The sequence below is a fragment of the Astatotilapia calliptera genome, chromosome 10, assembly GCF_964374335.1.
Source record: "Astatotilapia calliptera chromosome 10, fAstCal68.1, whole genome shotgun sequence".
Classification (NCBI taxonomy): Eukaryota; Metazoa; Chordata; class Actinopteri; order Cichliformes; family Cichlidae; genus Astatotilapia; species Astatotilapia calliptera.
In genome coordinates, this window is record NC_137431.1 from 16,579,116 (window position 1) to 16,601,677 (window position 22,562).

Genomic DNA, 22,562 nt, shown 5'->3' on the forward strand with positions numbered 1-22,562 from the left:
ATTCCTTCGAAGCCAAACTTCTCCAAACTCATGAAAGATGAAAGGTTGCTGACTATGATATGTGGAAACTTTCTTGCAACCGGCATGGAGGTATTGTTTCTTTTGATTTCAGCTCCAAATTCTATTACCTCAATTTCCATGGAAAAGCAGCTTATTCCGGAGTTTTGCGTGTTTGATTTGCCAAATGTCCTAGAACATCAACTTCTTCAGATTTGGAGCAACTAGGGTCAGGCCACAAACACACAAAGCCACCGTTTTCCCAAAATCAAGGTACAAATATACTATCTTCATTGTGGTTCTCTCTTAAATAAATTTCAATTTCAAATAAATTAAACATGAAAAAGAACCAAACAAAAACATGCTAATGTGTATTACCAAAATTTAGTTCTCACACATTATTTACATGCCTTGTGCCAAAACAAAAATACATTTGTTTTAAAATTTCTCTAATGAGGATAATGTAATGGAAAAAAAAGTAATTAGATAAGGTGGCTAATATACATATTTGAGCAAATACAGGAATCCAGAATTTAACAGCAATTTTCACAACCAACCACATTGTAGCAGACACAATATACAGCAGGGAGCTTAACCATTAAAACCAAAAAAATATTAGAAACATTTTCTTTTTAAATATAAAAACATGATTTAGCTTACATTTTCAAAAAGATGCACTGCACTTTTTTTTTCTTCAGAATTGAATCAAAGACAGCCTTGTCATCTTCTCGTTACCCATTTGAATGAAAGAACCGTTCACAAGGCGATCTAGTTGTTGGCAAATGAACACAGTAACTCATTCAGACAATTTTGTGCTTTTCTATTTGTTTTCAGTTTTTTTTAAGTTTTGGAAAAGAGGCCCCTGCAGATCCCTGACCCAGCACTCACACCATTTGTTTCTTTTTCTATTTGCTTTTTTTTTTCTTGAAGACCCCGTGAAATGGAAATGAAAGTTGAGTTAATGGAGACAGACTGGGAAAATAGGCATAAAAAGCATGACAAGCTGATGAGGGCAGCTTCACTAAACTATTAAAAACTATTTAAAAATAAATTTGAAGGTGACAGAATCAAAAACAATGACAGTAATCAAACAGAGGTTATTGGTCTGGTCTTGTTTTAACACCTTATGGTTGAGTTTACATTTCACGGGTTCTTCAAGCCTTAAAATAATTCCACTGTGACAAACGATAACCAAATTATTCAAAGTGAAAAGCTAAAGTTATTTGAATACAATTTATACAGCCTATACAGAGAGAGGAGAGTGACTCTTTCTGCACACCTGAACCCTTTATGGAAAACACAAACTACCGTAAGCTGTCCAGATGACACTGAAGGTGATGGTGTTTTGCTAAACCGCTGCCTGGACGGTGCAGGACTATACAGGTAAAAGTACCTGGGCAGCACATTTAGCAAGTGGTTTTATATACTTGATTATGCTTGCTGAAAAGGAATGCTTGACCTGGCATCTTTCATATATTTTTGGTGTGTTTTTCTCTGCTCTAAACAATACCACACTACCCTTTATTACTCCTACCCTAATAATGCAAATCATATTGTACACTTACTGTATCTGATAAACCTTGCTACAGTGTTACACAAATCCTTCTTCGTATCTTACAAGGGTCAATGGTTTAATTACAACTCTATTTAGAGGGAGATGGAATAGGGAAAAGTGGATCACCTAAAAGTACCATATTTAGTGTGACAGACATGTATAAGGCGTAAATAGCACAAATTGTCATTCAAAAAGAAAAAGAAAACAGAAAAAAAAGATTCGATGCGTAATAAAAAGCTGTGAGCTAAGCAATGGAATGATGGCTAAGGTAACCATCTACAAAGCATTTACATTGCTACTGACAGACGATACATGAAGGCATTGACAGAAGTTCAATGGCGTCTGTATTTTTAGGCACCGTGTTGATGTGAGAGATGATATGTGTTCGTGGATGTGTGTGAACAGGAATATGTGTCTGCTTGGTGTCTGCTTGGTGGGGAAGAGGAGCAAAGACTAACGAGAGGGCTAAGGAGCAGTCATGGTAGATTTACAGATTTCTAGGTATTCATGTTGAAGATGAGGAAGTGACAAAGGGGCAACTTCAGCAGCAACAGCAAGCTGCCAGTGAAAAACATCTGCCAAAAGCAAAAAACAACAAACAAAAAACCCCCAAACCAATAAAAAAATAAAGGACAAGATGTAAATGACAGAGATCGTTTCAACAGAAGGAAATAACAGGAAAACACACTGGGAACTTGTCTGTTTGTGGACTGCCTGTGGGTTCCTTGTTGACATGATGGGGGCCAGTGGCCGGAGGAGAACAAGAAAAGTGGGAGACGGAAAGAGAGAATAAGAAGTACAGAGATCAAAAGAAGGAAATGAGAAGGCAAGAGCTGCACAGCTCCCCCTGCAGTCTAAATGAAGTATTCTTTCTTTTCTTCCGCGTGCGCGTGGTTTCCCTCAGCGTTGATGATGGCTGTGTCGGCATCGGGGGCATCATCCGCTCCTTTGGCCTCGTTTGTCAAGTATGTTCCTGTGGCAACGAAAAAACAAACTTCTATTGAGGAAAACAAATACCAAGCAGCCCTGCATGGTGTTGGCTGCCTGAGGCGAAAAAAAACCCCACATCTGAAGACAACATCAGTAGTGTTACATTATTCATATCTAAAACAATGAGGAGCTGGGATAGTGTAGTGGAGTATTTAAATAAAGCAGAGTTAAATTTGCGAGACCCTGCATCGATACAGCAGAATAGCATCAACACCTCCTACGTTGCGTGTGACGACCATCAGAACTCACAGCTGCAAGTCCAAATTGAGCTCTTAGCTTAAACTTAGAAGTTAATGTTGTGGGATTAGTGACGAAAACCGAGCAGCAACTTGGAATTCACTTTATTTCCACTCTTCTTTGCGAACTTGGAGCTAAACTGTAACAAGTTTGAGAATCAATCGATCACTTTCTGTTTGAGAAGTGATTTACATTTACACATACAGGAAGCACATTTAATTGCGTAAACGAATTTCTTCCCTCACATTATTACTGTTTGTCTAATACTGTCTGGGAATAAAATGCTTTTTTTCCCTGTGGTGCCAAAGTGGATTTATGAATGTTTATTTTCTCCCATCATCATCACAACTAAATTAAAATAATATTACGGACCTCTGCGCAATTAAAAAACTCCATTCCCATTATTGATAAATACATGGATAGAGAGTGAATTACAATAACAACATGTGCTATTACTTTGTGCTGCATATCAAAGGCACATATTCATTAACATTTCTGATGTGTGGATGGTGTAAGCTTTCCCACTTTTGTTTTACTCTTGAAGGTGTAACTTGGGAATTGGGAAAGGACTGTATTCTAATGGGACAAGAAGGACATGCTCCACTAGCTCCATGAGCCTTGAAAGCCGTAGGTCTGGTCCACTGTGGATTTTACCTTTATGCCTGGCCAGGTATCTTCCCAGAACGATGATTAGACACAAGGTGACAAAGACCACTACAGCCACCACTCCTCCGATCAAGGCATGGTCAGTGCCGTGCTGCCCAAGAGCATTGGGATCTGAGGAGAGACGCCGAGAGAGAGACAAAGAGAGCTGATGAAAGTGCCAATTGGTGAGGTTAGGGAGTAAGAGAAGAGAACAGCAGACAGTACACAACAGAGCAAAGAGGAAGGAGATGATTATTTCCAGCTCGTTCCTGCTTTAACGATTGTTCTAAGCTGCTATCATTTGGTTCACATCATGCAGTCAGAGCAGAGCTTCGTAGCTGTCTGAGAATAATAAAATAAAGAGAGAGGGGAAGAGAGACGGACACCAGATTTACACAAAGAGACAAGCAGGCACACATTCGCCCTGCAAAATGAAGGAAAAAGAGAATGAAAGAGGGACTTGGAGAAAAGAAGTGAATAATTCAGGACCACCCTCACAGTGCCGTAAGAGTCCCCAACATGCAAACCAGGGCAGTAGTGGAAGAGCAGTACACAGTAAATAAATCATCACTTGGAAAATAAAAAGGGGTGGGGGGGGGGGATCAATCTCTTTCTGATTCTTAGCCAGAAATTGTTGTTGGGAAAATGAATAAGGAGTCAATACAGGTCTCCAGCTGCTGGATAAGCAGTAGAGATGATAGTCATGAAAGAGAAAGGAATCTGCCTGTCCACACCTCATGCTAAAACTCATCAAAGGTTTCCCTTTCTTCTAACAAAAGCTTATTTCCTTTATTCGCACTGACTTCCTCTTTTCACAAAGTCTGGTTTTCAGGTTATTCAAGGTAAGACACGACACCGATGCGCTGACAGCATACGGACATGTTGTAGGTGGATCTAAAAAAAAGAAGGTGACAGTGACAGCAGTGGGGAAGATAGGTAACGGAATGGCCTGTATTATTCATATCAGTCTATGACACCTGAGAAATTAGTACTTATCTCATTATCCTCTCCGAGGAATGCCACATGCAACCCTGCCCCAGTCTGTGTGCAGTGTGTGGGCTCGTGATAGCTAAAATACAGCAATGTCAGAGCAGGGCAGGCAGTGATAGGAGGATGGTTTAGCCATACAACACACGTCGTATATTGACACTGTTTCTCTTCAGTATTCTCCTTTTCTTTCTCTGTCTGCCCATGTGGCCAAATTGAACAGCTGGCTTGCTCTCGCTCCATAAGTCTCCATGGTCCGAGTGACCAGGCTGTCAGACTTCACTGCCTCCCAGTGGACACACGCACTCAAATTGACACACACACACACGCATATGCACAGACGTTTGTGGTTTCACTGCGCCGCAGTTCTGCTTGGTCAGTGGAGCAAAGAGTAGAGGAATGTTCCCCTGGCAGGACCCAGCAGGGCGAGGACTAGGGCATTAAGTTACACACATGGTTGTGTCTCCTCACCTCCACCTGTCAGGACTGTGAGTATTTTTTCTTCTTCTTTTTTTTTAAACACACATCATACACTATCACCGTCTGACCGCTTCCGCTCTGGTTTGGCTATTATACAGCCACAAACAAGCCAACTGGATGTCTGATTGTTGTATAGATTACAATGCAAATTTCAAATCCTAAAAAAAAAGTGCTTTCAGTGGCTTCAGAAATAGAAGAATAACCCATTTGGTTCTTACTGACTACGTTCAAACATTTGAAACATTAATGCAATCTTCATAACACGAGTCATACATCGTGCTGCTGCCCCCTCATAGCTCCAAGGCCATGCCAACACTTCCATTTTTATTGATTTATTGGCGATAGCTTAGGGAGTATTATTGCATATGTGAAAAAAAACTTGCAGAATGCCTTTTTAGCTACATATAGAGCTGCTCAGAGTTCAAGTGATATTATTCGAGTCGTCGTCTGCGGCTGAACAAAAGAGGTTTAAATAAAACAAATCAAAATCAGTGTGTGTGTTGATGTGGCATTAGAAAGAAGCATACTAGCCAGATCCTAGACATTATAAACAACAAAAAAACAGCTTAGTCTCTCACCAAACTGTAGCTGGTTATGTTGCATTGGTGGATAGGCTTTGACAAAAATAAGAAGGTCCTGCTTTTGCTGGATCAATCTGACCACCATGAGCCCAACATTATCTTCCTCTCCTCTTGCCTCTAATCCACTCTGCTAAGCAAGAGTTTTTCACTGCACCACGCATACAGAGGATTTCTCAAAGATTTTACAATGTGCCGCGAGTGGTCACCCTATTCAGCCGTTCTTACACATGAATTCCATACACTGTCGAGATAATCAAGCTGAGGCCTTGTCTGAAGTTGTCCTTCTTTAAAAAAGAGAAAAAGAAAAAAGAAAAAAAAAAGAATACTGCAGGAAATTCTCGACAGAAGATCCTCACTGGAGGAAATCCTCATTTTGATGGGTAGAGCCTGCAGGCTGCAGGACACGTAATTCTCACTTGCTCTGAATTACCTGGGTAATTACCGGCTCTTTTCTCACACGAGCTCAATCAGACTTTCGCGGACTTTGTGCTAGGGAGGTGGGTGGTTAACGTCAGATCCAGCTGATTCTGGATTCTCACATGAGGTCCTGATGTGTAATGTTTAGAGAAGTACAGAACATGTGTGAAAATGTTCTACTCTCCCTACAGACACAGTAAGGGGCCAATAGTTTGAAAGTTGGGACCTCAAATGGGCTGAGGGTACAATGCAGAGGGAGTCTGACTTCATTCTGGGCTAAGGGTGCCATTGATTTTATCTGCATACTGTAGTTGTTTGGTTGTTTTATTAATGTTCAAAATTTCACAACTTTTCAAGCCCCTTTTAAGATAAAGGGAAGACTGTGTGACATTCAAGACCAAATTTTCCAGCACTCCATTAATTTGATATTCATGCAGCGTCAAAAGCTTGCAACATTTACAATGTGTAGATGCCTTTTGTGTGAGTGAGTTAAAAAAGAAAAAAAATAATCTATTCTCCTCTTATGTATTCTGGTCTAGTCCGCTGTTACTCAACGACGGAGAAAAAAAAATACAACAAGGCTGTACAAAGAGACAAAGTAAAAATGGACAAAATAGAGATTGATGCACACAAAAAGGCTGAAATTTCACTTGGACCAAGACAAAAGAGGAAAGAAGGGGGAAGAGGAGAGGGATCTAGAGTTGTGGGTTATACATTTTTATGGCTCCAGAACACATTATCTTTTAATAAGGGCAGATACATTCTTCTCTGTGTGATTTAATATGAGAGTGTGGCAGAGCAAACTCTTCTTTTAATATTTATAACACCCTCCTTGTCGCCTGGCCTTGCGAGTTGGGCTTGTTTAATAAATTAAAGAGGGTTCAGGTCTTCTGTGAACCACTGTATGGCCGCAGAGAGCCAAAAGTGTAACTGCTCATCTGATCTCTTCCATTGTTGCTGGCTCCATATGGGGTTACTGTGGAAGGGTATGTAATAAAGATACTGTGCACATTTCAAGAGACTGTGTAAAGGCTGGAAATAAAAACGTGTATGCATTAAGCATACATACCTAATGACATGATGTCTAAAAAGTGATATAAGGATTGATGTACTTAAGAACTAAGTGCTGTAAATCCAAAGCAGATATTTTAACACTTTATCTACAACTGTGACTTAAAGAGACTCCTTTGACACTCACAGCTGACAAGTATGTATCTAACACTAAGCTAGTTCGCGTTTGGTTCAGCGGGGCTGCTATCTCCACAGACAGCACGTAAGCAAAAGAAACGTGTGCAGCTTAAGTGTCAAAGAAAGCTTCTTAGAGCAGCACACTGCATGTCAACTGCATGTCCTTATCTCACTTTTCAAACGCCGTGTGCTGTCAGTGTCTGAAGAACATCACGAGAAATGTTTGCCACGTGTAAATTATTGTTATAGCTGTACACCATCCACCGGGCCGCCTTTCATCTGCACTGACAGAATCCTTTAATTCGTCATACAGTGCAAGCTATTCAAATGTCCTTTCCATTCTGCTGCTTTAACATACACGCATCTTTCTCCCTCTCTTCCCCTCTCGGCCGTAATTTTGTGAATATTAAAATTCATCCCCCACAGGCACCTTTTCTTCTTTTGTGTTATGCTTTTTTTCGTTCTCAGTTTTAGATTTAGCTCTGTGAAGCAGTGGTTTCAGCTCAGATCAATAGAGCAGAAGCTAGCTTAAGCACGGGCTGCTTATAGAGCTGCAGTGTCCTTGTATCTGTGGTGCGGGTCGGGGAATCTTTCGCTGTGGCAGAACAGAGAATTTTGCAACTGAAACTCAACATATGTCTCCATTCATGAGAAACATAAAAATAAACAAATACATAAATAAATTGGATGCTATTTTAGCAGGAAATATGAAACTTGTTGTACATTAATGGAATGATTACCGAATGGGATGCCAGTAAGTTTAAAAGAGTATGTGTATGGAGCTTATACGTTTTATTGGCTTGGGGACTACTTTTTTGGTTAATGATGCCTGTTGCTTCGAGGTGCTGCAAGAAAAATATGCGACCACCTCTGTCCCTTCATCATAAAACCAAACAGTCTGTGCAAAAACACCAGTGCTTATAATGTACCACACACATCTGTTCCCCTTTTATTACCCATTTAGTAAGTGTAATTAAAATGTGTTTTAATATTTGCCTGCACACTGTTTGGCACGCCTGTCTGGAAACCTTTTAAACTTTTACTTTCATTTGATATAAAATGAGAAAAAAGCAACTCAAAACAACAACTTAGAATATACTGTGAGTTTGAACTCCCACATTAGAGATGGTGAACAAAACAGATTTTTATGATCACAAAGAGGCTGTTTTGTGCAAGTGAAAAGAAATTCATAGTAAAGCTGTCAGTGCCCATTAGTGTAAGCATTCAGAAAAAGGCCAGAATCCTATTGCACAGGCTGCAGTGGATCCATAAATAGACTAAATAATTTCAATACATTGTATCCCTCAGTTTTTATATATTTATTATATTTTTGTATTATACTGGGTAGCTGAAGCCAGCCTATATTTGTGACATTTGAATCACCCTTCCTGATTTTGACAGGCTGTATAGTACACGCTATAGTGTTCACTTTTCTTTTTTTTAAATTTTTTATTTCTACATTTTTTGCCAAATGCTGATTGTTTCACAGCCACCATGATTTTTTCTGCAGGACTCAGATACAGCTCTTTCAGTCTAAACGGTTCTATTTACAGGTAGCAGCCCAGACATTAGGAATGACAGCAAATACAGCAGCTTGTTGTCACATCGTCTGTTTACACACTCACCAGCCATTCTTTTAGATGCACCTGTTCACTGTTCGCGAAATATGACCATACCTTTGAACCTGGAAAACAATGGGCTGCAACAGAAGAAGATCACACCCAGTGCCACTCCTGTACGCTAAGAAGAGGGAAACTGAGAGCACAATTCCCACAAGCTCACTAAAATTGGACAATAGAATTTGGAAAAATGTTGCCTGGTCTGAGGACTTTCTCCTGCAACACTCATATGTTAAAGTCAGAAATTCATTCTGCCTTGTATGAATGGTTCAGACTTCTGATGGTGGTGTAAGGTGTGGGGAATGTTATCTTGGCACACTTTGGGCCTCTAAGTATCAACTGGGCATCATTTAAATGCCACAGCCCACCTGACTATTATTATTCCCCACGTCCAACCCTTAATGACCACAGTGTGCCCATCTTTTGATGGCTGCTCCCAGCAGGATATCATGTGCCATGTCACAAATCTCTAATTATCGCAAACATGCATCATGGCTGTGCAGCCAACTGTGTGATGCTATCATGCCAATAAAGACCAAAGTCTCTGAGGGATGTTTCCATAGATTCATGCCCGTGTGTTATATGTGTAACACAAGTCACACCATAACATCATTGGGTAAGCATAGCAAAAGTGTGCTGTTTCCATGGCAAGGTGCTACATGTTGAGGTACAGCTTCATGACAAAACTTCCTGTGTGCTGCCACAAACAAATCGACCCGTAGTTTACATCCATGTCTATCCAAACTTGATCATTTCATCATCATTTTCATTCTTGCAAAAGTGACCTTTGGAGATCGAACTATAATCACATCCTCAGTCAATTAAACATTCTCATTTTCACAAGAATGGAATACACCTGCATGTATGGACAAATGATGTCAGTCCAGAGTATTCAGAATTCCATCAGATTCACACAGGCGAACAGGCTAATTCCAAACCTCTTTGTGTCTTTTAGGGTAATAATGTATCTAGTAATAGTCTTTTCTACAACAGTATTTGAAAACACTTCACATTTAACGTGAAACAAAAATGAATTACTTTGTGTTAATTCCTCTGCACTGATGGTATGTTAAAGCCACCGATACAAAAGCTAGAGTGTCGACCATCAGAAAGTAAAGGGGAGAAAGTGGTGAAAAGTGCCTGCAGACTTTGCTTGTTCAGTGAGTCAATTATGCCCAACTTTTTGGCTGAGACTGGAAATTCACCAATCTGCATCTAATGCTGGCTCTACTGCCAAGATGAAAGAGTCCCTGGAGGCTGTAGCAGAGGGCCGAAAGACACTTGTGTGTCCACCTTTGAATGCATGCACCCAAGCCCATGAGAGAATTAAAAAAAAGAGTAATGTTACCAAGATGTGTGTGTTGCCGTGTTTGTGTGTGTCCTTGCACATTACTGTTTGCTGGGTCGTGCGGATTAATTAGATTCTGAAAACAAATTACTTCAGCTAATCATTCAATAAAGCCCACATGTGGACACTATCTTGAATATTCAACCCAGTGGTTTTCTTTTCTTTCTTTCTTTTTTTACTCGCGGAATAAAAAGAAATTGTGGTCAGCAGGGTAACAGCATGGAGTTATAAGCAAAGCAAGATAATTAATCATAAGAATTAATTAAGTCTCATGCAAGAATCATCTATCAAAGCAGCTCTACATTCTGCAAAATCCATAACCTCTTCAAAACAGCAATAAAATCCACCAAAGGAAGAAGCAGAAAGATAGCATCAATGTTACACTTGTGGTAACTTAATCTTGCCTGTGTTGCTGCTGCTTTTCAAATATTTTCCACCACAAACGACACTGCTACATTCTGCTGAAAGAACCGCGCTGTGTGAGCCAACTGCAGCACAGGAACAGCACAAATAATGGCTTAAAGAAATGAGCGATTCTGGATGAAGTAAGCTGCCACCACAAGCCCAACTTGGGGGGTTGGGTGGGAGACAAGGAAGGAAAAATTTATAAAAGGACCAAATAGCACTTCGTGTCAATAAATGAAAATTGGACTGCCTTCTCTGTGTGTATGTGTTTCTTCAAGATTGCCAAAAGTGTCCTCTGCCATTGGGAGTTAATGAAAAGAAGGGCTATTACATGTAATTCATAACAGTAGCCCCAGGATCTAACGATTTCTCTTTTTCTGTTCTACACTTTATTCCAAATTGTTGCTATAATTCTTCCCCAAAGCGAGTTAATGTGACAGGATATCAATAAGCTTTCCTGGCAATAAGTGGAAAGACCTTTGCATTATGTTTTAATTTCTCCAGTGCTCCTAAGCTTTATCGTCCAAAGAGCGGTGTGAAGGTGATCTCCGTTGTCCGATATTTAACCATTTCACCCCAGGGATGCAGCGGCCTGTACCTCTCTGGTTTAAGCACAGCGACTAAAAAGCTGTCCGGGCTACTTGCCCTCCAGAAAATATGTTTTCTGGTCATCACATTGCCTTACCTGTGTCCTTCATTTAAAAGCAAGATCGATATCAATAGAATAAAACAGTTACAAATCCCTCCAAGGATTTTCCCTTATTGAGTTTTCACAAAAGGTTTGTCCTTAGCCTGAATAAGCTTGAATAAGCTTGAATAGAATGTGTGGTTATAGCCAGAAAATGGTCACCTGTGGAGTACAATCAGCTCTTTTGAATTCAAAACACTTTGTGACAGCGATGAAAAGAAATGATTTGAAATTTGAACAATCTCCCTAAATACACAAAGCTTATTATTAAAGACCTTGAATTAACCACCCAATTATTTAGTTTTTAGTTTTGAGATCATTAGTAAGGTTAATTACTGTATTCTCTGATGCATGTTTTCTCACCTATTTTCACTTTTTGGGTTACAAAATCATGTATAATTTAGATTTATTTAAGGCAGATTTAAAACAAATAGCTTGAATGTTATACATTATAGTCTATATATTATACTATATTACATTCTGACATGTACAGATAGGCTTAATGATGTTTAATAACCTATTTTGGAATGTGAATACAGCCTATATTTAAACTGTCTATGGGTATTTTGTGAATTATGCAGGCAATCACAATCTGGAGTGACTGCAATGCCAGAGCACAGAAGGAACATGAAATGACAGTCAACAATCAGGTGACAGGTTGTCAGTAAACATAAGCAAGTTTACATATGTTACATGTAGTGTGATAATGGCCTGTGTGAGTGTGTGTGTGTTTTTCAGGTAAATGATGATTGCCTCAAAGCTGCCATCAGAGTCTGAGCTGCGGGGAGCAGATAGAGCTGTCTCTCCCTCTCCTTTCTCAGGAAGCAAAAACAGACGTTAGTAATGGCAGCAATTACAGGTGAGGTAAAGCCGCTCGTTGTTTCACTGTGTGGTTACATATAGTTTTCAGCATGTTTAGCATCATAACATTTAGAAACTGCAGTGTGGCTTAGTGTACAGTTTCAGAGCCATGTGGAGTGACATCCCAAACTTTCATTAATGGCCGGCTTGACCCCCTTTTAATTTTCAGAACTGCTTTAATTCTTAATGGCACATATTCAACAACAAACAAACATTTGGAAACATTTCTGAGCACTTTTGGTTCATATTGACAGGAAAGCATCAAACAGTTGCTGCAGATTTGTAGGATGCACACACAAAGGTGCTCTATTGGATTGAGATTTGGTGACTGTGGAGCCCATTTGAGTACAGCGAACTCAATGTCATGTTAAAGAAACTAGTTTGTTATGATTTGAGCTTTGTGACACGGCATGTGATATCCTGCTGGAAGCAGCCATCAGAAGATGGGTACACAATGGCCATAAAGGGATGGATATGGTCAGCAATAATACTCAGACTGTGGTGTTTAAATAATGCTTGAGTGGTACCAAGTGGCCCAAAGTCTGCCAAGAAAATATTCCCGACACCATCACACCACCAGTAGCTTGAATCATTGATACAGGGCAGGATGGAGCCATGTTTTCGTCTGTTCTCTGCCAAATTCTGACTTCCATCTGAATGTTGCAATAAAAATCAAAACTCTCAGTTATAACTTTGAGTCGCTGCCGTGTGATTGACTGATTGGATATTTGCATTAATAAGCAGTTGAAAAGATGTACATAAGCAAATGGCTGGTGAGTGTTTAGATTAATATGTTTCTGGCCACATTTCATCAAAAGAACTTTTTAAAGGAAAGTAATGTTCCCAGTAATAACATTTTTCACATTAAATGCGAAAAAGTAAAGACCTAATTGCTCTCCTTTAATTCTTCTTCAAGGACAGTAAGTTGGGAAAAAAGAGTAACTGCAAACAGAAGTTGGTAAAAATAGGCCTGCAGACTTTGACTTATTCTGAATCTGTTATGCCCAATTCAGCAATCTGCATCTCAAGCCAACAACCTTGCCTTACTATTTGCATGCAGCATTTTGGCCAGTGCACACTTAAGAAGGGAGAAAGCTCAGAGGCTATTCCTGATCTTTGAACTTGTCTCTGCTCTTGAATTCTCCTTAAGTTTGCAGGTACTGGTTTCAGTTTAAAGAGGAGAAGAATAATGATTTGGCTTTGGAGCACCGGCCACAAAAAAGGGAAAAAGGTACAGAGTATCATGATAACCTCCACTGTCAGTAAAAATGCTAACCATCCCTCTTGTATCAATTAAGACAACTACACTTTGATTAATAGTCCCAAGGTTCTTGTTGCATTCCTTGACTTTCATCTTCTTATCCTCGTGGGCAACAAGACCTTTACTCTACAATCAGGTATAGGGGTATTTTAGTTTTTCTCTCTTCTCCACAGGAGAAGACACTAGGCATGAATAATTGCTGTCTTCCCAGCAGTGGGGCCTTTTTCTGCAGCAACACCAGGCTACAGGGGCTGGGGTTGGCCACACGAATGCTTATTATGAGAAGTGAATAGTAAATATTTTAAACACCAAAGAAACCCTTGTGCATGATTCACCTTTTAGCATCACAAGGTCAGTGCTAATTTGCAAGCCACAAAAAGCATTTGGCATATTTTAGAGAACTCAAGAGAGAGAACGTGTAGATGTGCGTGCATGTGTGCGTGTGTTGTGCGTCAGTGCGTGTGTGTATTCATAATGTGAAGGTCTGATGACATTACATAGACCTCTGATACTTACTGAAAGAGTTATTATAGCCATTAAGACTGACTGGGCTACTGAAGCAGTGTGAGTGTTGGGCATACCTGCCAGCACATCATTAATAAAGAGAATTAGAGACTGCAGTAATGCATCAGTTCTGGCATTATACAATACAAATGAAAACCAGAGGAATCTCTTGGATTTTTGTGCACTACTAGCGCTCTAAAGGTCAACAAGACAAGTAAAGGCATGGGTTTTATCAAATCTAAATTTCCTATTAGCTTCGGTAAGTGTACGATAAAATATTTATTGTCTAATATTTGTACAAGGATAAATAAATGTCTCGGTATATGATTATATTGGCCACTAAAACTCGGAGAGACTGTGTCAGCAAAGTAACACATAAAAAAGCCATTACTGTGAAATCCTACTAGACAATAACATTTTTCATTATGGGAACACATTTTTGTGAATACGGTATATGAAATCCTTTAACAACTGAAAGGAAAGATATTCATATCTGCAGCCAGTTTAAAGTTGCTGTGCAACATGAGTTAAGACAGCATTTTTCATTTACTGTATACAAAAGATGGACATAGCCACTGTGACATCACCCATTGGTTTTAGTGTCAACATTTGGATAAGAGATTGGAGAGCCAGTTTTTCACTTAACACTAGAAAGCTCAGTTGACAAGCGGACTCCTTTTACTGTATAGTTGCACACCAATAGGTAGATAAAATATTAATATTTCACTCGTGAAATCTGAAGCACAAACGTCTTGAACAGCTGTACCACACAGCAAGCCATATCCATGGAAATGCTCCAAAGGGTACCAACAGCATAACTGTCCACCCAATTTATTGACTGCAATTTGCAGAAGTGAGGGCTTACATAGAGTAATCATCTACAGCCAATCAAAGAAACCACAACCCTAATGCTGGTATCCAGATAAATGCATAAAGGGATAGCCGTGCGCTTTCAAAAAAAACCCCAAAACCCCATACGCTGATAAAAGAGCAGAAGGAAAGATCACCGAAACGACAAAGGGAAACCTGAGAACGCATACAGCCTATAGTGCTGAACCTACAGCATGCCTGTGGAGGAAGACAACTTCATTATGCAAAAATACAAAACGTCATGGGGCTGGTAAAGCTCCACAGTTGTTTGCTTTCATCCAGGGCCATAAAAAACCTGGTAATAAATCAAGTAGACAGATGAAAACAGATAGTGAAGTATCCTGTGACTAGGAACGCAGTGAAGGAGTCTGATATTTAGATTCCCTGTAGATATACTGAGAGGCTCAGCTCCTCTTGTGTCTCTGAACTACACAAACAGACATCAGAGAAGAACTGTGGCACACTGATGAAGATCATCCAACAATGTGTGGAAGACTGTTATCTAACAGGGCCTTCAGAGAGATGTAAGGGGGCAGAAGAGATGAAGCGGAAAGGAGAGGAATAACTGAACAAAAGCTTAGAGAGGGACTAAAGCGGAGGAAAGGTAGAAGGGGAGTCAAGCCTCCCAAAGGACTTTAAAGACGGTCATTTACAAAAAGCAGCAGTGATGAGAGGAAATTATTTTGAGATGGAGACCATGATGTTGAGAGGAATGAAGAGAGGGAGCAAAAGAGCACAGACAAGACAGAAGATATCTTGCTTAGATGATGATGAAAAAAAACATACACACATAAATGGAAATGAATAAAGCTGCTTGGGTGAACTGCATGTAAAGGATCAGTGACTCTCTTCTCTTATATTTCACCGTTTATTTGAAGTAATGGGCAATAATTTTTTGCACACCTAAGGAGCAGAGGGTGCAGGGTTTGGCGGTCTAGGAATCTTGTGTGTTGGCTTCATCCAGCTTGTCATTAGGGTGATTTCAGCCAATGAGATGCTTTCATCCCAACCACCTAACACGGATGGGATGAGATTTAACATTTCAAGTCTGAAATACTGGTTCTCAGTTGGAAAAGGGTAAGGTAAGGACAGAGTTGCTTCCCCGATTAAGGAGTTCAAGAATTCTGGGGTTTGTGAGTTCAGCAGCTGCAGTAATGTGGATGATGCTCCAGTCTGTCACAGTGAAGAGAGAGCTGAGTGTGAAAGCAAAGCTGCTGCTTTACTGGTCGACCTACATTCCCACCTTCAGCTATGGCTACGAGCTGTGGCATACAAGTGGTGGAAATGAGCTTCCTCTAGAGGCTGGCTGGGCTCAGTCTTAGAGATAGCAAGGGTCTCAGAGTAGAGCCGCTACTCCTCCACATCATAATGAGCCAGCTAAGGTAGTTAAATTATCTGACTCAAATTCCTTCTGGACACCTCCTAAGCGAGGTGTTTTGGATACTTCCAACTAGCGGGAGACCCAGTAACCCTCGAATCAATATATCTCTTGACTAGCTTGGGAAGGCCTCCCTTTTCCACCAGAAGAGTGGCTGTTGTCTGGCGAGGGGGAGACTCCTGCTTAGGCTGCTGCCCCAGTGACTCAGACCTCGATAAGTGTCAGAAAATGTATGAATGCATAGATCATGTAAGTATATTTAATTGCTGCTGAACTGAAAGCTCATATTTTGTGCAACGTTTTGTGAGAAAATACACAGTGTTAAATATGTTGCTTTGTGAGAAAATATACAGCGTTATAAATATGTTAACAAAATTTCTTTTATGTGCTATTACCGATATCACACTATGATGGATTGTTTACACAATCACTTCAGGAAAACATGTCACACACTGATAACAGCTTTGGAAACCATGATGAAGATGATATATGAGTGAGCAAGTTCTTCTGCATACGGGCCATCACAGCACATTAGCTTTAAATTGACGTGTCACTCAAAAACGTGGACATATCAATCTACTGTAGCAGATGTGGTGCCATGTCAGCATCTGTGCCCTGGCAAATAGGTTAAAGCAACTACACCCGCCCAGAGGCTCGCCATATCCTTTTCATCTACTGCATCTGTTTACTGCCAGTTATGTGTCGCAGGGGTGCCGAAACATCCTTTTCCATAGCTGTGTCCTCCTGAAGGATCCTGATGCTTTCCCTAGACAGGTGGGATATGCGATTCCTTTCAGCATTTTCTGTGTCCGCCTGAGGGTCACCTCCCTGTTGTATAGGGCTGAGCGCCTCAACGGAGAAGACTGATTTAATGTGATACATGATATTTTTGTAATGGAAAAACTGACATTTCATTTGAGACTCAGGGTGGACATGTTTGATGATTACTGGAAAGTACGGACAGAGTTTATTAAACAATTTAGATCAGATTTCATGGACGAGAGGAAGAACTGTCGTATAAAATACACTACAATTAGCTGCTACACACCGATCCTTGGTTTTATTTTTTCCTCTTCTTTCTGTTTTCTTTCCTTTTCTCTTGCCTTTCTTTTCTTTTGTATTGCTTAGATCTGTATGGCCTCAGGAAAAGCACAGTGTAATTAGCCAATGCAAATAGACTTTGTTCCTAAAATAAAAGGAAAAACATAAAAAATACAGTAGGGCTCTTGGTCAGAAAACAACCAAAGAACTAAAAAAAATAAATAACAAGAAAAAAAACTCAACTGGCTTCTTTGAACAAGTTCAGCTGGACGTGCTAGAGGACCTCAAGTGGGACTGACTCCTTTTGAAGCAAGAGTATGCATCGTATACTGAGGAGTGGCAACAGCAGCCTATGATGCCGCGAGTGGTAATTAAGTCTGTCAAAATCAACTAACTTTGTTAATTATCACATCATGTTACTCGTGAGATCGACGAGCTGCAAATGTCAAGCTGGAATTGAACCTGGGACTCACCACTCAGTGCATTATAATTCATGTGGCTTGCAACCTTGGCTGGTTGCTGCTGCCCTTGTTTTTGAAAGGCAGAGAGCAAAGTGAAAACTTCTGTGGAAAACTCAGCCAAAAGCTAGCAGGAGGAGATTGTTATGCCAGCCCTTTGCTGCAGGGCCTTGTGTCATCAGTAGCTGTAATCTGCTTCTGAGACGCTGCTGAAACGGGCTGCAGCATGTCTGGTGGAATCGCAAGCATTGTCTTGAGTGGGAGCGATCGGCTCTGGCAGCCGCATTAGAGCTGGAACAGGATGCTGCCGTCCCCCGTTGTACACAGGGATAAGGGAAGCATGGCCTTATGCTGCATTTGATCTACCTCGTATGTGAGAATACGGATGCCAAAATGAAAACATTTTCAACCTCTGCCAAGTTAGTGCACAAACTGGCAAAAACAAAACATGGCTACCCCAACCTTTTCTTTGTTTCCTTTTCCTCTACAGAAAACAAAAAAGGTCATGAATGTAGTGTAGTTTACTCATCTAAAGTAACACAAAAGCCAAAAAGAAGCAAAAGTCACAGTTTTACTCCATTAAAAGCAATATGAGAAAGATTTTATGTGTGGAAAATGCAGAGTCAGTGTTCAGAAACAGTATCCGATTTACTAAGTGTAAAAGTATTGTTTGTTTTCAATAGAGTCAGGAAATTCTTAGTTCCCAGTTGCTATCAAATGCAGCATTAAGCCCGCCTATGTTCATGCATGATTGGACGCACAAAGTTTAATGAAGCTTGCTATATGCTTACTGGAGCTGGCCTGCTTACAAGCATGATGAAATTAGCTCTGTCTTATCTATGTTTAAGGGCATAAGATGAACAATAAAAAGGCCTTAGTTCTGTACAGGGACCACTTTAAAAACACCAAATATGCAGCCTTAGTGGCAAAGGGACTATGTCAAGTTAGGATTCTCTAAGAGTTAACGCAGCATTAGAAGGCATGATGAGATATCTCCAGTGGCCAGACATTTTCAGTTGGACATGACATTTGCTTCTTTGAGGTTTCAGGGCACAGAAGTGCTGGAGTCTTTGCAATTCCAAGGGGACAGCACACAGAGTATTTGAACACCTGGAGTTTCTCTGAAACTCAGAAAAGTCTGTCCCAGTGTAAAAAAATATATCATTGCTCATAAAAAAGAAAATGTTTACAGTCCTTCAGCTGAGAAAATAGTTTAAGTAGCAAAAATTAAAGGCAATAATTGGGTAGGATGACCGATAAGTGTCTTCACATGTTTTATGTCCACAAGAAATAAGAATATGAATGCCTGAGGTAGAGAAGTAGCAAAGAAGTAACAGAGGAGATATGGAAGTGAGAGGGAAGTTAGACTATGCTGTAGCATGCTGTGGAGATGCGTGGGGTGGTACTGTACCTCTGTTGCCAGTGACTGTGGGGTCTGAGGCGTGGGAGCCTAATAGTGCGGTAGGATCTGGAGTGATGGGATGTAGGGGGGGAGTGGTGGGTGGAGGCAGGGTGGTGGGGGCGTCTGGTGGAGGGCACAGATAAACACATATACACAAAATACAACAACAGCAAAATGAATTCACATGGGGAAAGTTAGATACGTTAAAAGAACACAAAGAAAAAAAAACTATATACAGTGATGGGAAACACAAAGGGAAAATTATGACACAATTCCAAGCATATAACATAAGATCACAGCACAAGAAAGCATGCCTTTTCCAGTATAATGAAATGTGATGCCCTTAACAACATACATGAGTTGAGTGCATTACTGTTCCTGTTTTAGTGGGCCAGTAAGGCTTTCTCACTGATTCTGAAATGATCAGCGATGTTAAGAGTCCCAATCTTCTACATTTTGTCCGTCAACTCTGATTTCAAGTATTCTGTCTTTGAATTGTGAAGGCAATTTGTTTAGCAAAAGAGCAGAATTAACCTTAAATCTGCTAATGCTGGCGACTGTCTCTGGAGATGGACCCTGCACTAGCAACCTTTCAACATGTGAGAGGGAAGACAGCTGATGATTTGAAAACGTAATCTGACAAATGGATTAAAAAAAAAATCGGTTAAGCTCTCATTTCCGTGTTGAATTTTGGCTTCTCGCTACAGGATAATAGTAAAACTGACCGTTTCTCACTGTCACATGTTAAAGCTACAGAAAAAAGTGAGAGCGAAACATTGGGTGACAAAGTTAATGAGGTTACATTACCACCTTGGCTTTTATGTTTATGTCACTCTGCATTTTATGGTGATCCAGAAGCTTTTAATTGGCTCTCGTAGTCTTTCTCTGGGCCAACTGTCCTCTGTGTCTTGGTGACATTTCAGCCTTAGCGTGACTCACTAAGCAGCTAACTGCATGTCTTCGGGAAAGAGGGAAGAGAGAAAATGTCCCCTTGTTCGAGAACCATTAAAAAGGTATTTTCCAAGAATTATGGAGGCAATTGTGAAAGGCTAAAAGGTGTGATAATCACTAATGAAGGATAGGAACAGACTGGGTGCCATTTCAAGAGAACAAGTAATGAATCTGAATAGGACTTTTTGACCCTCCCGCACCCAATTGTCTTTTTTCTGGCAGAGAATTTGTCAGTTTAATAACATCACTGTCATTACATGCATTGGTTATTCTTGCTGCAGCTTCAGAAGAAATTGTTAGGTGCGGTGGCGCGCCATGACAAGTGTGAGCAATCCACTAATTAAATAAGAGCCACAGCTAATTGCTTAATTAATCATAGAATTTTCAAGAATTCAGCACTTTTGGAGTTTAAACAAAGACAAAAATGTAAAGACATCTCCTGGTGCTTTTAGCAAACAGTGAAAGGGATTTCCTGATAATTTTACAGCTCAAACAATTAATCAACTAGTAAAAGAAATGTTTGATGGAATGAAAGAGGTTAAAAAAAATCTAAAGGTCTCTAACAGCACTGTTTCAGAATCGCCTCCTTTAATAAAACCTATGGACAGGATTTGAATTTGAAGCTGAAAGGTATCATACATTTTTGATGGTATACATAATCAGTCTTCACTCATCCTATTTTGTGGCTTTGAACTCAAAGAAGGGATCTTTAACTAAATACCTGAGCGATATACTCTACACCAACGGTATTTTAAAAGCATCAGCAATTATCTGCAAAAATCTGACAGACAGAATATATATAGCAAATGAAACTCATTTGCATCTTTGCAGTAACCTTGTCTCAGCAGATACTGCGTGTGCGTACTAAGTTTAAATTTCAGTGATATGAGTAATTAGAAAGATGTAAGGTTTCTATACCTAATCCTTACCTTGATTTTGTCACATGGCATTCTGCATAAAATAAGCATATTTTGTATTGCCTTTTACATCCCCGAACATCTGCTTGCGTGGACTTGCGTTATATTTCAAAATTTACAGCATTTACTTAGAGAAAGGCTGAATGGCTTATACGTTCATCGCACTCTCATTAAATAAATCTAATTGTATGAACGAGTATTTCATTTTGTTCTGTCATTCATCACTCTTGAGGTTTCCACAGCCCTTTATGACCTATTCATAGTAACCTGTGTTACTCGGGTAGCTCGGTTTTATACTCAAAAGTTTGTAATTAGATTTTTCATTACTTTCTGTTTTTAAATAAAAGAGCTCATGTAATATTATTAATGCTATGTTTTTCTTCATCTCCACTTCTTAACGTCAGAACGACCTGTTTTTTAATGATCACGCACTGTTTCTATAACACAGTGAAAAGAGATGTTTTACTGCTTTGCTATTTTTTAAAGCATTATTACTTAATGCCAAGAGACAAATGGCAGTGAAGAAGCGGAAGAGAGGAAGAACTATCTGTTTTCCCTGACACTGAGTCCCTTTATCCTCCACCTCCTCTGGCGTTACTAGGAATTACTTATCCTTCCTGGTGATATTCCTGACAACGCAGCACTAAATTTTGCCTCTCTCACACATTTCCCTCCTAGTGTGTTGTGTGTGTGTGTGCGTGTGTATCTGGGACACAGGTTTATTTAAGGAAAGGCGTTGGTGGCATTTGTGTCACCTGGGGCCCTTATTCTCCCTGTGAGGGATGGTACCACTAATCACTATTAGCATTGATACAGTATGCAGATCAGGAGGTATTATAATCCTGTATTTTTTCAATGGTGTTTTGTACTCATGCCTATGAGGTTCATACTTTTCACAATTTTTACATAGCTTTGTTGGAAACCAAGTTTTCCTCTTGAAGCTTTTTTTCCCCAGTGGTGTCATATTAGTAACTGACTGACTTACTTTTTTATATTGTGTCATGAAATGCAATTATCCATATTTCAGTGCTTCCCCTGAACTCACCATAGACGTAGAGTACATATTGAGCACTGCTGGTCCCTAGGTGGTTGCTAGCTTCACAGCGGTAGGTCCCATTGTCTGTCTTGTTAAGAGACGTAAAGGTAAGCTCTCTTCCTTCTACAATCATCCTGTCCAGGTCAGGAAGTTCACTTCCATCCTTTGTCCACATCACAGGATCTGGCCTAAAAGGTAAGAGAATATGTAAGAGAAAGAAAGCATGCTGCATCTAGGTCTAATCTATAAAACACTATATGAAAGCATGATGTCAATCAATTAATGAAATTTTTTAGAGACTTACGAAGGGTTTCCTTTGGAGACACACTCCAACTTCAAGTACTGACCCTCCTGAGGGACTTCAAGGGAATGGGTGATCTCCACACGAGGAGCATCTAAGACAAACAGAGAGACGGCTGAAATTGAGGGAAGAAAATATAAAACATTGTTTTCACATTTTCTTGACATAAATGGGATACATATATATATTCCCCTGAGATGAGCTTCTCTAAGCATGCCTCAGGCAGGTGGATGGTGATGAGGAACAGGAAGAGGAATTATCCTAGACAACCAAGCCCCCACATGTGTAACTGGCTGACATCAGGAAACCCTACTGGTTGATAGAAAAGGACAGTGTAAAGGACGGTGTAGCGGTAGCACAAGAGCAGGCCTTAAGCACTAGATCCATATAACAGGAGTCTACCACAGGACCCAAGTTGCTGACTTTGCAAAGGGCCCCTGGAGAC

General features: G+C 40.1%; 1 protein-coding gene across 3 annotated transcripts in view; it reads right to left on the bottom strand.

The window, feature by feature from the left end:
• Positions 1 to 675: 675 nt before the first annotated feature.
• Positions 676 to 22,562, bottom strand: part of cadm2a (cell adhesion molecule 2a) — a 207,255-nt gene continuing 185,368 nt past the window's right edge. Inside the window, exons 6-10 of one of the 3 annotated variants that reach the window (XM_026181415.2) lie at positions 22,121 to 22,211; positions 21,826 to 22,004; positions 18,922 to 19,035; positions 3,434 to 3,556; positions 676 to 2,525 (exon numbers count right to left, since the gene is read on the bottom strand). In XM_026181415.2, coding sequence (XP_026037200.1) covers positions 2,407 to 2,525; positions 3,434 to 3,556; positions 18,922 to 19,035; positions 21,826 to 22,004; positions 22,121 to 22,211 — 626 coding nt within the window. In that variant the 3' untranslated portion in view covers positions 676 to 2,406. The remainder of the gene's footprint in view (positions 2,526 to 3,433; positions 3,557 to 18,921; positions 19,036 to 21,825; positions 22,005 to 22,120; positions 22,212 to 22,562) is intronic. The other 2 variants (XM_026181414.2, XM_026181417.2) reach the window with 2 other exon arrangements.